Source organism: Triticum aestivum, chromosome 4A, assembly GCF_018294505.1.
Source record: "Triticum aestivum cultivar Chinese Spring chromosome 4A, IWGSC CS RefSeq v2.1, whole genome shotgun sequence".
In the NCBI taxonomy this organism is placed as follows: domain Eukaryota; kingdom Viridiplantae; phylum Streptophyta; class Magnoliopsida; order Poales; family Poaceae; genus Triticum; species Triticum aestivum.
In genome coordinates, this window is record NC_057803.1 from 709,393,249 (window position 1) to 709,409,218 (window position 15,970).

General features: G+C 46.6%; 2 protein-coding genes and 1 pseudogene across 3 annotated transcripts; 1 reads left to right on the forward strand and 2 right to left on the reverse strand.

Moving 5' to 3' along the window:
* Nucleotides 1-601: 601 nt before the first annotated feature.
* Nucleotides 602-3,020, reverse strand: LOC123088269 (superoxide dismutase [Fe] 1, chloroplastic-like; annotated as a pseudogene).
* A 178-nt stretch (nt 3,021-3,198) lies between these two features.
* Nucleotides 3,199-11,076, forward strand: LOC123088270 (protein CYCLOPS). Of its 2 annotated transcripts, XM_044510466.1 has the most exons (13): nt 3,199-3,597; nt 3,708-5,621; nt 5,704-7,714; nt 8,080-8,126; nt 8,543-8,680; nt 8,761-8,809; nt 8,898-8,950; nt 9,052-9,698; nt 9,850-9,896; nt 9,978-10,023; nt 10,222-10,270; nt 10,484-10,612; nt 10,709-11,076. In XM_044510466.1, exons 3-13 carry the CDS (start codon nt 7,520-7,522, stop codon nt 10,827-10,829), a joined length of 1,521 nt encoding a protein of 506 aa, XP_044366401.1. In that variant the 5' UTR covers nt 3,199-3,597; nt 3,708-5,621; nt 5,704-7,519; the 3' UTR covers nt 10,830-11,076. The 2 variants fall into 2 exon arrangements, with proteins under 2 accessions (XP_044366401.1, XP_044366402.1); XM_044510467.1 differs by having other exon boundaries at nt 3,199-5,621.
* Nucleotides 11,077-11,955: 879 nt separating this feature from the next.
* Nucleotides 11,956-13,077, reverse strand: LOC123088271 (60S ribosomal protein L22). The gene has a single exon (XM_044510468.1). It carries the CDS (start codon nt 12,951-12,953, stop codon nt 12,216-12,218), a length of 738 nt encoding a protein of 245 aa, XP_044366403.1. The 5' UTR covers nt 12,954-13,077; the 3' UTR covers nt 11,956-12,215.
* Nucleotides 13,078-15,970: the final 2,893 nt, after the last annotated feature.

The following is a 15,970-nucleotide window of genomic DNA, read 5'->3' on the forward strand; positions in this document are numbered from 1 at the left end:
GATAAACTTTCTTTCAAAGTCAATGAACTTTTTCCCAAAATCGATAAACTATTTTTTGGAATTCGTGATAAACTTTATTTCATTCTTGATGAAAATATTCATTATTGATGAACTTTTTCTTCAAATTCGATGAACATTTCCCACCCCCTACTTGACACAGGCATTTCCTATTTGGCGCCTGCGGCGCCCGTTACAGTGCAATTTGCAAACGGGCGCCTGTAGCAGTCCCAGATGGGGCGGGAAGGGGAATCGAACTCGAGACCTGTTCGTTGCAAGCGCACTGCTCTAGCCAGCAGGCTACCCACCCTCGTGTGTATAGCTAGTTCGTTTTTTTCCTTTAAATCCTTTTCTTCTTCTCATCTTTTTGTTTTCTTTACTGCACGGTTTTTTTTAATTGGTGAACTTTTTTTGAAAATAATGAACTTTTTCCTGAATCGTTGAACTTTTTTCAAATCCGATGAACCTTTTTTTAATTGTGTGAACTTTTTTAAAATCCGGTGAACTTTTTTTTCAAATTTCATTGAATTTGTAAAAAGTTCATCGGAAAATGAAAAAGTTCATCGATTTGAAAAGAGACAGGAGTTCGCTGGTTCGAGTCTCGTGAAAAGGAAACTGCTGATACTTATGAATGATTCAAAGAGGAAGGGACAGAAACTGTGCTTCATCTTCTATCAAGCCGTGCCCGGCCACCTCCTAAGCCTATCTCTACACCAATACATTACGGGACACCAAGCCCTGAGACTACTGTTCTGGAGGATTTTGGACATGCTGCTCTAGCTGCCTGCCCGTGCTAGCTACTGGTCGCCAACCTCAAAGGCTCATGGCTCAGTTCGGTACCGCCTCGCCTGCTGGAACCATTCTCACGCTGGAAGGGGCCTGCTGATCCTTACTTCTTGGTCGCCTTCTTGCCTCACCGCTGGTGCTTGCATCCCCGACGCGGCTTTTAGCCTGGGACAGAAGTTGCTTCCTTCGCTGCTTCGGGCTGGTGTGACCGTCTCTTTCTATTGCTCGCAGAACAGCTTTCCGGAGCCTGGACTCCACCATTTCCCATGAGACGAGCTTCTCTAGAACTGCAGAGACATACTCAGCCCTTCGATTCTGCAGCCATGTAACAAGAACAGACTAAGTGGCGGATATGGCAAATATAACCACTAGAAATCATGAGCACCATTGACATCTAACCTCATAATCCAAGTAGTAGGCATGCTGTTCCCAAGACAGAGAATTGGTTAGCAATGTTAACTTTTATGAAGGAAAAATGCATGGAAATGAAAATGAATGATGTGTGCATACCTCCCAAACATCAATCGCAAGGAGTGGCTGCCAACAAGAATAGACAGACAAAAATATCAGATCACTGTAGAATATATAGTATGCATGGGGGAGACAGACAATAGATTTTTTATAAATGGAAATACTTTCTTGTCAAAGGAACAAATAATAAGAGGCAATACAAAGCTTCCAAAATGAAGTAGTGCACAGTATACAGTGCATGATTATGTAGGGAAACACAGTTGCAGGTAAATACTCACAGAGTGGCCCCAGACAAGAGGGTTGATAGCATTTGGAGACTTTGAGATGACCAGCCTACCATAATTGTCAGATGGGATTGGGCTTTTTGACTTCACATGGGGTAACTTGCTCCCCTTGTCTAGAACCAGTTACAGAGCAGAGTTCAGTTCATCACATTCACACCACTTGGAGCAAGTTCTGAAACTGGTACAAAAAATCTAACAAAAGAGGACTTTAGCATCACTTACAAGAAAGCCAGACCCATCCAGAACCGAACTGAGTTAGTGCGACATCCATGAATTGCTTGATCATGCCGTCATAGGATCCGAAGTCCCTGTTTATAAACTTCAGAAGACGTTCCGGGGGCTTGCCTCCACCGCCAGGTTTTATCGAGCGCCAATAGAAATCATGGTTCCATACCTACATAGCATGGCCAAGAATTAGGGATCTAAAGCATACGCAAGCCTTCCAAACAGCATGCAATGCTACCTGTGCGGCATGGAAGAAGGGAGCATGGGGTGGCTCCCTGCCCTCATTGAATGAGGCGAGCATCATCTGCCCAATCGACATCCGCTCCCACTCGCTGCCGCCGATCATGCCGTTGAGCCTGTCCACGTGCCCGCGCTGGTGAACTCCCCAGTGCTGCTCCACCGTCTCCTTGCTTATGTACGGCTCCAGAGCATCCTGCATTACAACCCCTTGTCCGTCACCCCGTTCCCGGCACCAATGTTTGTGAATCATTACTTTTGTTGTACTTACTGCAGGATAAGGGAGAGGCTGCTGCTTTATCCAGGCAACTGAATCAACGTCGTCAGGGTTCAAGGACACATCGGCGGCATCGCCGCTGGCATTGGCAGCTTGGTCCGCTGCGGCATCAGCAGCAACATTCGCCGTATCGTCCTCGGTCACCACATTCGCCTCGCCGGCACAGCGAGTTACGTGGCAATTCCATCTCCCCCGGCTATCTCCCTAGTCACATATGTACATACAGTCACTACACCGCACCAAATCGAACATCTACAGAAGCTGGAAATGACTAGTGAAATCTAGAATGATGGTACGATACAGTCTAATCTAGACACAGAGCTGTTGTAACCCCAGCACAGCACAGAAGTTCCATTCTGTAACTGAAACCAAAGGACGAAAATGACAGTAATCTTGCTCTTAGAGTGCCGAGAAGAATCGAACGAGAGGTCATGACAGTAATCTACTAATCAACATGAGGAGCATGGGGGAGCAACGAGAGCTGGGTGCGGAGCTTACCCTGGCGCCTCCTCTCCGTGGGGCGGCGAGGCGGCGGAGCCTCCCACGCTGCGGGGAGTCGCCGCCGGCGCGGAGGAGGAAGGGGGCCGAGCTGGAGGCGGGGAGGGCGAGGGAGAGGGGGCCGCCTCCCACCCCTACCGGCGCGGCGAACGCCATGGACGGACGGACGGACGCGAGCTTGGGGAGAGGAGGAGGTGACTGACCGAGAGTGGGGGGAGGAGCAGAGGAGGGGATAAGCAAAGCGGCGGGCGGGGGTTTGGGTTTGGGTTGTGGGCTGTTGGCTTCTCGGTGGGCTCAGGTGGGCCTAAACCTGCGGCAGAGGAGAGAAAACGGTGCCAAGCGAAGCCCATTACGGCCCAGCGAACAAAAACAAACTGCAGCGAGATTGGAGACATTTTACCAAATCCAATTTGATTCCTGTGCCTGATCTTGCATCTCGCCTGCTGCTCTGAAGACTTCTCCGGCCAGCCATGAGCCATGGGAAACTTTTCTGCGGCAAGATTTCTTCAACCGCCCGGGTCATCGGCGGCGGGGAAGCGCGTCCGTGATCCGTCAGTGCGCCGGCAGGGGTCGGCCGCCGGCGGCCACAGCGACGTGCGCCAGCTATAATAAACATACACACCCCAGGGTTCGCTTTCAGGCAGACGGCGCTCTTCCGCGGCCGCCGCGGCATCGATGGACCGCCGATGATGACGCGGACGCGCCACCTAACGTACGAGACATCGCCGTCAGTGATGGATGCGCCTGGACTGGAGGGACGGTCAAGGGAGGGGGATCTTTGGTCAGACCTCTCCTCCTCTAACCGGTAATGGGGCCGTTGAGGTCAGTGTCACTGTGATATCATATCATACTTTTTTTACCTTTATTTACTTTGACAGTGAGTGTAACCATGTTATTATTACTTTCTTCTGCACCGGTTAACACCCCTGCAGTTGATTTTTAAAACAGGCAGTTTTGCAGGGGTTTTCCTGCTCTACCCAATCATCAGTGAAATGATGGTGTGTGCATTACCACATCAGGGAGAATTTTAAAATTTTACAGTTGAAATAGTTGGTGGTAATAATGACTAATTGCCAATGGCAGCAGAAGAGGAGTTGTTTTACCTTGTAGGCAAGCCTGTGATGAGATCCTGGGAGCTGGCCATCCACTTCTTGCAAATCCTGCATTATATTATGTCAGCATGCACCATCAATGAATCATTGACATTGTCACCTCCTGGCACCAAGTTACTATTATACTAACCCACTGGGGAAAAATTAAGGATAAAATGTCACTTGTAAGCATAGAAACATATTGGAGAAAAAAAATAGCCCTTAGAAAGAATATTCCAAGAGCGCCTATGGAAGATTTGTCTGATCTTTGTGTTGCAATTTCGCAGACCGTGATCGAAAGGGCATCCGTTTGAAACAGCGTGCCGCTTTTCTGTTCATACCTGCCTGGTGTAAGAGTTTTCTAGGGTGTTCCCTGTTAAATATTTAGGCATACCTCTCCAACAAGGCAAGCTGTCTAGGAGTGATGTTCAGCCCCCTTACAGATTAAATCCAATGTAGGATAGCTATACGGAGAGGAAAGCTCCTTTTTTTTTATGCAGGCAGGATCATATTGATCAAAACCTAGTTGGCTAGTATTCCTATTTACCTCCTTTCCTTTCTTAAATTTCCTAAGAGGGTCGTGGATCGTATGAACACTCAAATGGCTAACTGCCTATAGGACGATTTTGAGGGGTGTAGGAAAATTCATGTAGCCAACTGGCCTATAGTTGCTACGAAAAAAGATTATGGGGATTTGGGTATCCCAAGCATCCATGACTTAAACATTTGTTTGCTAGGGGCTTGGGTTAAAAGGATATATATATGCTTCGAGAAGATAGAAGGGGAAAACTATTAAGCAGGTTTGGGATGGATCCACCCGTATACTCTCTGAGGGGAGTGATTCCCTAGTCTGGAGCTCTGGAATTTACTCCACTGATTCCCTAGTCAGACTGAGGATTATTTATTTTGCGTTGAAGCTGAAAGTGTTTGGCATTTCTCCTTTGAGTGTGCTGTTGCTCTGAATATCCGGAGAGATATCAGTGTTTTCTTTGGTTAACTTCCTCTCTCTGGGTAGCTGGAGAAAAGCTTCTTGTGCTTAATTCTGTTAGTGCTGCTGTTCTTCTATTGTTCTGGAGCAAGTTGACTTGGTTACGCAGGCTTCTTTCTGAGAATGGAGCCGGGGAGCTCTCCATGTTTTTCTATTGAAAAAATAATTTTAAACTGATTCTGTTCCCTTGCCTGTTCTTCCATCGCCTGCACTGAAGATGTCTCCAGTCCAGCCAGCCATGAGAAATTTCCCTCGCCTGTTCCTGCATCTCGCCTGCTGCTCTGATGATTTCTCCAACCAGCCAGCCAGCCATGAGAAGCTTTCTGAGACGAGATTTCTTCAACCATCCCGGGTCATCGGCGGCGAAGCGCGTCCGTCAGTGCGCCGGCGTTCACAGCGACGGCCGCCAGCTATAACTAATAAACATACATAGCCAAGGTTTCGCTTTCAAACACACGGCGCTCTTCTGCAGCCGCCGTGCCATCAATCACTAATGAAGCCGACACGCCACCTAATGAAACATCACCGTCAGTGATGGATGTACCTGGACTGGAGCAGATCTTTGGTCAGAAACTCTTCTTCTCTAAACGGTAATGAGGCCGTTGAGGTCAGTGTCAGACTATCAGCGCAATTATACTTTTTACTTTGACAGTGAGTGTAACCATGTTATTACTTTCTTCTGCACCAGTTAACACTCCTGCAGTTGATTTTAAAACAGGCAATTTGCAGTGGTTTTTCTACAACCCAATCGTCAGTGAAATGATGATGTATGCATTACCACATCAGGGAGATTTTTAAACTTTTACAGTTGAATTAGTTGGTAATAATAAGAGTTGTTTTACCTTGTAGGTTTGTGATGAGATCCTGGGGAATGGCCTTCCACTTGCAAATCTTGCATTATATTATGTCAACATGGATCATCAATGAGTCATTGATATTGTCACCCCCACCTAGAAGTAAGTTACTACTATTACCTCCATCCCAAATTAGTGTCTAGGTACATCCGTATCTAGACAAATCTAAGACAACTAATTCAGGACGGAGGGAGTGTTATATTAAACCACTGGGGAAAATTAAGAATGCAGCTGTACTACTAACCATAGAAACGTTGATATGTTGGAGAAAAATATAGTGCTTAGAAAGAATATTCCCAGAGCACCAATACAAGATTTGTCTGATCTTTGTGTTGCAATTTTCGGTTCATACCTGCCTGATGTAAGCCTTCTAGGGTACACCTGTTCTTCAGAGGCCGGTTCTTCCACTGATGAGACAAAATGAGAAGGATGGAATCTTTGCCTGAACTTTGTACTCCAGTTTTTCTTATCTGTTCTTGCATCACTTGCTCAGAAGATTTCTCCAGCGGTAAGAAATTTTCTGCGAAAAGATTTCTTCAATCATCCCGGGCCATTAGCGGCGAAGCGCGTCCGTGCGCCGGCAGGGTCGGCTGCCAGCGATCACAGCAATGGGCAACAGCTATTATAAACATAGGTGAAGTCTGTTTCAACGATACTCTTCTGCAGCCGCCGCGGCATCGATCGCCGGTGACACTGGCACGCCACCTAAAGAAGCCTCGCCATCGGTGATGAACGTATCTGGATGGACGGTCGATAGAGATCTTGGTCAAAGCCCTCCTCTAAACGGAAATGGGGCCATTAAGGTCAGTATCAGTGTAATATCATACTTTTACTTTGACAGTGAGCGTAACCATGTTATTACTTTCTTCTCCACCAGCTAATACGTCTGCAGTTACTTTAAAACAGGCAATTTGCAGGGCATTTGCTGATTACCCACCCAATCATACAGTTGTGATTTAGTTAGTACTTAGTAGCAATAATAAGTAATTGACAGTGGCAGCAGAAATGTCCCGAAGGCCATCGCCGTCAAGGCGCCAACCAACACGCATCAACGACTAAACAAGATGAGAGTTGTTTTACCTTGTAGGCCTGTGATGAGATCCTGGGGACTGGCCATCCACTTCTTGCAAATCCTGCATTATATTATGTCAGCATGCGTCATCGTTGATGCTGTCACCCCCTGGCTGCAAATTGCTATTTTATTAAACCATTTGGGGAAAAGAAAAATTAAGAACACAATGATACTACTAAGCATAGAAAAGTTTGATCTCTTGGAGAGAAAAAAACATCACTTAGAAAGAATATTCCATGAGCACCTATAGAAGATTTGTCTGACCTTTGTGTTGCAGTTTTGCAGACCATGATCAAAAGAGCATCCGTTTGAAATCGCGTGCAGTTTCCGTGTTCATACCCGCCTGATGTAAGCCTCCTTCTAGGGTACACCTGTTCTTCGACGCGTAAGCGGACAAATTCTACAGAGCCCAGTTCTTTCCACTGATGAGACAAAAATGAGAAGGATGGAATCTTTGCCTCTGACTGCAGGGAAGATACCCAAATCAGTTAGTTTAGTGTCAGGCTATCGCAGTTTTTAAATTAGCGTGGTGTCTTAATGTGCCTGAGTTCTTCTGCCAAGTACCCTTTCTTAGTTTAATGAGTGTTTTAGGTGGGATTCTATTTTACAATATCTTATTTGTTCCACTATGGTTGCTTGAGTTCTCACACATTACAAGTGCACTAGTACTAAAGACAGCTTTTAGGAACTATTTCAGTCAATCATCAGCAGAGGGGTGAGGTGAGCTGAGGAGGAGTTCATGGAGATGGAGGGCCGGGGTCTGTCTGACCTGTTCAGGAACACCAGCGAGGAGATCTTCCTCAAGGCGGTGATGGAGAACTCGATCGGAGTGGCGGCGCCGCCGAGCATGGAGATGATGGGGTTCAGAAACATGTCGCAGAGCTTCAGAGAAGACAGCGAGGAGTTGTTCAACAGCTGGCTTATGAATGGAGAGGCAAGAATTCCCAAAGTTTCAAGCACTTTCTTTTGCTTTTCATTTGCTTTGTGTTCTTCTGGGTCTCTCTTTTGGGGTTTTCGGATTGTAAGACCAGCATCATCTTGACACCTTCTCCTTTCGAGAATTTTTTTTTGAAGTTTCCTGGCAATTTTTTTTCCTCTCCATGCATGAAAAGTGAAACATGTATCATGTTCAGAATTAAATTTGTTACACTTAAGAAGATCACTTTCTAGTCTTGTTTAAAAATTACATAGAAAAACAACTTCTAGGATCTTTTGGAGTTAATACTGATGATTTGATATGCCAGGTTGATCTTTTTGCTTGAAATTTATCACCTAAAGTTCTTGATTCTTTATTCACAGATTCCAGGCTTTAGTCACCTGAATAACCGGCCTCGACAACCATCTAGGTATGATGCTGATAAAGAGTGCAGGTTTAATTGTATTGGGTGATATGTGAAGGTGTGAGTTGATGAATAAATAACTGTGTTACATAAAGTGAAAATTTATATAAATCAATTTCAGCAACTGAATATGTTACCAAGGCTCTGCAAAAGAAGCTGAATCGAGAGAAAGTACATAACCTTAGGCACCCAAATCTTACACGCGTCAATACGTTAAGCACCTAAGAAGATAATAAACACAAATAATGGTTAGGAATCACACGCGTTAGTCATGCTTTGTTGTGATTATGCATGTCCATGGAACTTCTTTCTTCTATCTAGCATGTAAATGCTGCTGAACTTTGCACCGAGAGACATTAGCATGGCACTGCCTGTCGAAACTGACGGTTAGTGCTACATCATAACAATTTATATCTATGCAGGTTGTCATCAGAGGCAGGTGCCTTTCCTAATCAACAACATGACATTGCTCGGCAAAATTTTCTCGCCGACAACTTGATCCCTGAGAATTGTGCAGTTCCTCCTGAATACACGAATAACCATAACCAGCAACCACTCAAGTAACGTATCTTATGAACCAGCGTCACCTTATAGTCAGGGATTTATGCAATCTCCAACTTATTTGTTTCTCATACACCAGGAATGCAGCAGAGAAAGGGATGCAAGCCAGTGATCTACTTTTGGCAAAGGTTAGCTATCTCATCATCCAGTTACTTGATTATTAATTTACATGGATAATATTCTAATAGGTAAAAGGCGGTATTTGTTCATAAGCAGACCTGGTTTCACTGCACTCAACCAATGACTAGAAGCAGATCTTCAGAACTGAGGCATGGATTGAATCACCAATTACATGTGCATTATTACCTTCTGTAGCACACCTTTATGATTCTTCGTTCCATTATTTCTCAAACCCGGCCATCTTTTGCAGGAGGCGGTATGCTGCAATGCAAAGCAATGTGTCACCAATAACTACAGGAACTATGAGAGCAGCAAACCAACTGAGACTAGATTTTACCAACACAAATGCAGCAAATAGTGCCCCAATGGGCAGCACTCCACTTCAGGCTTCGACATTTGTATCTCCTTCATGTTCATCGACTTCCCCCTTGGACAATCCTCATATGCTTGCGCAAGATACTGTTACCTCAGTGGTGAGCATGCTCAAGGATACGCTCGAGCGTAAGAAGCTCAGTAGCCCTGCCAGCAGAGACATGCCGCATGGCAACCCTTTTGGGTTTTACGACAACCAGCAGTTTCAACACAACATTCTTGGAGGAACAGATATGATCCCCTTGGTGACCAATGGACATGTTCAGGACTCCCTGATGCTTCCTGAAGTCGAGAGGCCCACGGAACCAAACGCCGAGAACTTTGTCGCTCCCGCAAGCCAGATTTGGATCAGTGCTGCGTCTCGTGAACCTTCACAGAGTGGATCGTCTAATGCTCTGACGGCTCAGTCAGCTGGTTTTGAAGTGTGTGATGAGCTACGTCCAATGGGGCAAGGACTGTCTGTGTGTGAGAGCAATAGGAAAAATGTTGCGAATGGGACAGCTGACTGCAGATCAAACGGCAAAGGTACTTCAACAATACACTTATCGCCAAGCTATATCTTAGTCACATACATGATCATCTATTAAGCAGTACAATGGATAAGACATATTTCTTGAGATCTATTATAGAATTGCCGTTATCATAATACTGAATGTATAATGTCAACAATGCGCAGATTACAGAGAGAAGGTACTAAAAGATAATTTGAAGGATGAAAGAAAGGTGATACCTGATTCATATTTCAGAAACGTCAAAAATTTCCTCTCATGGCATATGCTAATCTGTTCGTTTTACCATTGATAGAGAGTGGCCCTGACACGAATGGGATCCATCTCATCAGAACAAGCAGGTAAATGAAACAGTAAGATGTACTTTTTAGCACCAAATCTTCGGCATTTATATGGTGACTGCAAAAAGTTCTTTCTGGGCACATGTTTGTAGATTAGATGAAACATAGGGCTATTGAATGATAATATGCTCCACCTTGCATAGTACTACGTCATCTGCTATTTAATCACTGAAAGCTCTAACTAGTAAGCTTTTGCAGTTGATAGAGGAGATCCTACGAAGAAACGGAGGGTTGAGCGCACACGCAAGTATGTTATGCAATTTGGTTATTATACATTTAATTTATATGTAATATGTTTTCCTGCTGATATGATTGATTACCAAAAGGCAAAAAAGGCATGTGCCCCTATCCAAATGATACTTGTAGGACTCCTCTTAATCAAAGTTATATATAGTTCAATGACCATTCCATATTGAACACCAGAACCTGGATCATGTTATTAATAACTTTTATGGTCCAGAATGGCAGAAGCAAAGGAAAGAAGTTCAACCCCGGTAATACCAACAGACATGCAAGCGGTGCTCAAGCGCTGCGAAAACCTAGAGAAGGAGGTCAGGTCACTAAAGCTTAACTTGTCATTCATGAACCGGTGAGTACAATCTCAAGTGGCATTCCTGCCATGATTTCACTAGCCTGAGTTTACTTCAGATTGCCCAATTATCCCAAATATCTGATGTCATTGCAGGAAGGATTCAGAACAGACGAAGCAGATCGAGGATCTTCAGAAGCAAAACGAGGACATGGCGGAAGAGAAGGAGAGGCTGATAGAGGAGATTGAACGAATGGCCTCTGACTCCACGGCATGATCGCTGGCCTAGCACTTCCTGCTTTATAAACTAATAGCAGCGGACTTGGCCTAGCACTTCCTGCTTTATAAACTAATAGCAGTGGACTTGGAAAGAGTCCCTGCTCACTAGATACAGATATACACCCAATTATAGTTGATGGTCTGAATGTACCATTCATTTCGTTCTATGTTCCTATTGTAATCTTTAACATGTACTAGTACCGACAAGAACAGATTGGTAATTGCATCTTTAATTCAGATTGCAATTCATATGGTATTAGTTTCAACTGATCAAAGAAAATGTTACTAGAAGTGGCATCAAACATAGGCGAGAAACACGAGATTTTCATATCTGAGCACCAACAACAGATTGGGAATTGCATTTGAATTCAGTTTGCAATTCAGATGATAGCTTCAGCTGAACTGATAAACAAAATGTAAGAAACAGCATCGAACACTTTCAGATCTCAGTACAGAAACTACTATATTCTTTCAAGGTTGAACAGACAATACTTGGGGGATTTGATTAAGATATAGAAAGAAACATGACACTACTTAGTTCAACTATTCAATGAACACACAGCAATGCACCTCCAAGACCACACCTCAATACAGCAATTGTTATTTTAGGAAGATTTCCAGATCTCAGTACAGGAACTATTATTTCAGGATATTTTAGGTTTGATCAGACATATTTTTGGAGGGATTTGATTCAGATATAGAAAGAAACATGACATTACTTTTCATTCCAGCATTCGACAAACACACTGCATCTCAAAGATCACACCTCAATCATAATGCTTCGACCTCCCCAAACATAATGTTAATAGAAGTAGCATCAAACATAAACAAGGAAAACACATTTTCAGATCCCAGTAGCAACAATAGATTGGGCGTTGCATTTGAATTCATTTTGCAATTCACAAGATAGCTTCAACTGAACTGATAAACAAAATGTGAGAAACAGCATTGAACATTTTCAGATCTCAGTACAGGAACTATCATATCATTTCAGGTTTTTACTTCAAGAACATACTAATTCAGGGTTGATAAGACGATGCTTGAAGGATTTGATTCAGATAAGAGAAATAAATGAAACATCTCCAAGACCACACCTCAATACCGCAATTGTGAAGATTTTCAGATATCAAAAAAACAGGAGCTATTATTTCAGGATAATTCAGAGTTGATCAGACAATACTTTCAGGGGATTTGATTTAGATATACTGCTAGAAAGAAACATGGCATGACATATATTTAGAGGGATTTGATTCAGACATGGAAGCATGACACCAGATTCCACTCAAGCATTTCGACGAACACACAGCATACTGCATCTCCGAGACCACACCACAGTCGCTAGATCCAAGAACAGGGATTGCAAATGGAAACGAGCACCTATCCATCAGTGCTTCGACCTCGGCGAGGTCCTCCTTGCCGCCGGCGCCTCCGCAGCCTTCCTCTTGGCTGAGATCCTGGCCGCTGTCCCAGCCGCCGGCGCCACCGCCTTCCTCTTCAGCGACTTCTTCGCCGGCGCCTCAGCGGCCGGAGCACCAGAAGCCTTCTTCCTCAGCGGCGCCTTGGCCGGAGCCGCGGCCGCAGGCTTCTTCTTCCCGCCGCCCTCCAGCTGCGCGGCGGCGATGCGGTCGAACTCGTCGGAGAGCTTCCTGACGCGCTTCCTCTTGGCGGCGGCGGCGATGGTGACGAGCGGCACCCCCTCGCCCTCCGACTCGCCGGACTCGGAGTCCTCATCATCCTCCACGACCTCGCGCCGCATCGCCTTCTCCTGGGCCGCGACCTCCGCCTCGTCCTCCGAATCGTCGTCGTCGGAGCCGAGCGCGTCGTCGAGGGTGGCAGGGGCTGGCCCGTGCCCGGCGGCACGGACCTTGGCCTTGGCGGACTTGGCAGAGACCCTGGCGTCGCGGCGCGAGGTGCGGCGGAGCTTGACGAGGTTGCCCTCGATGCGGCCCTGCAGGCGGAGGCGCTTGGCGGCGAGCCCGCCCATGGACCAGTGCGCGTCGCGCGCCCAGCAGAGGAGCGCGTCGGTGACGGGCGCCGGCGGGTCGACGCGGTCGCCCGGGAAGACGCGCGGGCGCGGGAGGCCGCCGCCGTAGAACCTGCCTGGACCGAGCGCGACCACCATGGTGACTTGAGATCCGGCTGGCTGAACTTCTTCCTCGGCCTGTTGCTCCGGCGATCTCTCCGCTGCCCTGTGGATCTGGATGACGGTGGGGAGGGAGGATCGCGGCGGAGGGGATGGATGAGAGAGAGAGGGGGGCCGGTGAGGGCGTTTATAGGTGGAAGAGAGGCGCGCGTGGCAGAGAGAGGTGGGCTTGGCGCCAAGAAAATGGCGGTAAAAAAGCTTGGCGCCAAATGGAAATGGCGGGAGCCCCCTTGGCAGGCCGTTCCCGTTCCCACTCCTGTCTATGGGCCTGGGCCCCGCTTCGGAAGCTTTCCTTCACCTATCCGGCTCTCTCTCCCTACAGGTGGGCCCGCTGTCATATTTTTTTTCTTACCCAAATCGTGTATTCATTTGTGATAGACAAAAAAAAATGTTTACCTTTACTTTTTTAGTCTCTACTCCTAATGCACGAGTTGGTGAATCATCTTCGCGGTTTATTTTTCTTGGTTTTTTTCGTCTCTCCTCCCACCACCCCCTCCCGCCCTGGTTTGTGATTTATTTTCGCTGTTTTTTTTCGTCTCTCCTCCCACCACCCCCTCCCACCCTAGTCCATCGGGTTATTTTTCTCTCCACTCTTTATTACAACCAGAACTTTTCTAACGTATAACAAATCACGGATCTAACTTCCTTAAATTATGCAAATCAATCTTTCCTTTTATTGGTTCAATTTGTCTTGGGAAACAAATAACAGATTTTCAGAAACAAATAATACATTTTAATCTAACTTTCTTAAATTATGCAAATCAATCGATTCCTTTTATTGGTTCAGTTTGTCTTAGGAAACGAATAACAGATTTTCAGGAAACGGATCATACATTTTAATCTAACTTTCCTAACTTATCTAAATCAATCGATTTCTCTTATTAGTGAAATTTGTTTTAGGAAATAAATAACAGACACGTCACAACTTTCCTCCCAATAAATAGTTTCTTAACATTTGCAAACTTTCCTAATCAGACACGTCACAAACGGGCAGGTACTGATATCACGTTACCAAACAATAAAACCCCATTTGCATAGAAATCAGTTCAAAAATCCTAACTTTCCTAAATTTTTACCTTTTGTTGATAACAACCAATATTTCCTATGTTTTTCACCTATTGAAAGAAATCACCCCTACATCGATATTAGCATTTTTTTTGAACTGAGATCTCCGGATTATGATTTTTTTTTTGCGATTCTTTCCAATTGTGACCTCTCCTTCCACTCCGGCTCCTTCTCGCATAAACACCTCGACCACAGCCAGGTGACACCGCCCCAGACCTCCTGCCTCTCCACACCTTCTCCGCCACCTCCTTCTTGTACTCCATTAACAATCCCTCCGCCACATTTGTCAATGGCGGTGTCGAGGGCATGGCGCAGTAGCGTACTAGCGGTAGAGCAGCGCATAGCAGCATGAAGCAACACGCAGCAGGCGAGGCGAGCGGTCGACGGTGGAGGGCAGAGATGCGGCCGACGTGGCTGAGGGGGCGGCCGGCAGAAGATGGCCACGACTGGAGGCGGCGCGAGGCAGGGGCGCGACAGCAGGGCGAGCGAAGGATAGGCGGCAGTAGACGGGGCGAGCGCAGCCAGCGAGAGTGTGGCGCGCGACCAGGGTGTGTGTCGCGCGGGGGCACAATGGTGCGGTGGCTGCGGCGAGCGCGACGACAGCGGCGGGCGCGACCGACGCGATGTAGCACGGGCGTGGGCATGGAGAGGGAGTGGCCCCGCGGGCGCGAAAGAAGAGCGGCAGGCTCGGGCATGGGCGTGCATAGGAGCGGGCATGTGCCACGGGGTCACTCCGAGGAGCTCGGTGGCTACCCCTGCAATGGCCATGGCGGACGGCGATTCTCGGCCACGGCGAAATACCTAACGAGAGCAAACGAGAGGGGAAACAGGGGAAAGGCAAGAGGAGATCATGACGGTGTCAATGGCGCCCTAGGGGAAGACATGGGAGCTCGGGGCGGCGCAGATTGAACGACAATGTCGTGGTGGCCCAAGGTTGAGGAAGACGACAGCGACGTCGATGCGGGGGTGCTGGACTTGATCTCATTGGCGGAGACGAAGTAGCAAAGGTGTTCGGAGCTGCTCGATAAGCTCCTAGCCCGTAGGGAGGGCAGTGGCCATGTGGACGGGGTCGGTCATGGTGGCCGTGGCGTCTGACTTCGTCCAGATCGGCGGGATCGAGCGAGCGAGAAGGAGAAGTGGATTTGGGAGGGGACATCGAGGAGGAGTGAGGCCATGGGGGCAGGGAAAGAAGGGCGTCACCCTTATCCATTCCCCTTCGATGCCAGCGAGGTGGTCGGGCGGGAGCCCGGCTCTGTAGCTACGCGGCTCGGGGAACGGGAGAAGACGATCGCGCGGGGACTGGACCACTGAGCCAGTTCGGTGGCAAGGCTCGGGGGGCCTGGCGAATCCCCTTTTACATTGTCCTTTTGGTTCTTCAATGTATTCTAATCTGTTTCTCCTTTTTAACACCGTTTTCTATTTATTCTTTTCAACTAAATGATCTCTACTCCTAATGTCTCAGTTGGTAGTCTCCGTTCCGGGTTTATTTTCGTCCCACCTCCCGTGTGAGGGAGAGGGGGAGAGAGAGTGAGGAAGAGGGAGGGATAGGGTGTGTGTGAGAGAATTTGATGGTAAAAAAGGTCGTCAATGTCACTTAATATGTATGAGAATATTAAATGTAATATTAACAGAATTGATATTGAATTTTTAAAGTTAATATGGCCCCGTTGCAATGCACGGGCGTTCTTCTAGTTACTAGCAAAATGCGCGTGCGTGGGGAGAAATAATTGATATGCCTATCAAAACATGTATTGGTGCGTCATGACAGCATCAGGAGAGATAATTTTGAAGTTAATTCTCCACCATGTCTTTCTTTCTATTATTTTATTGGCATGTGCAGCATTGGGCATCATGATTTGTGGAGTTGATTTCTCCATCTGGTCTTCTTTCTTTTACACGCATATTGTAGAGTGGATTCCTTTGTTTCTTGA

Coding starts and splice junctions, on each gene's coding strand:
- LOC123088270 (XM_044510467.1), top strand. CDS start 7,520: ATGGAGATGGAGGGCCGGGGTCTGTCTGACCTGTTCAGGAACACCAGC. Junction 10,024..10,221: donor CATCTCATCAGAACAAGCAG/GTAAATGAAACA, acceptor AAGCTTTTGCAG/TTGATAGAGGAGATCCTACG. Junction 10,613..10,708: donor AACTTGTCATTCATGAACCG/GTGAGTACAATC, acceptor ATGTCATTGCAG/GAAGGATTCAGAACAGACGA.
- LOC123088271 (XM_044510468.1), bottom strand. CDS start 12,953: ATGGTGGTCGCGCTCGGTCCAGGCAGGTTCTACGGCGGCGGCCTCCCG.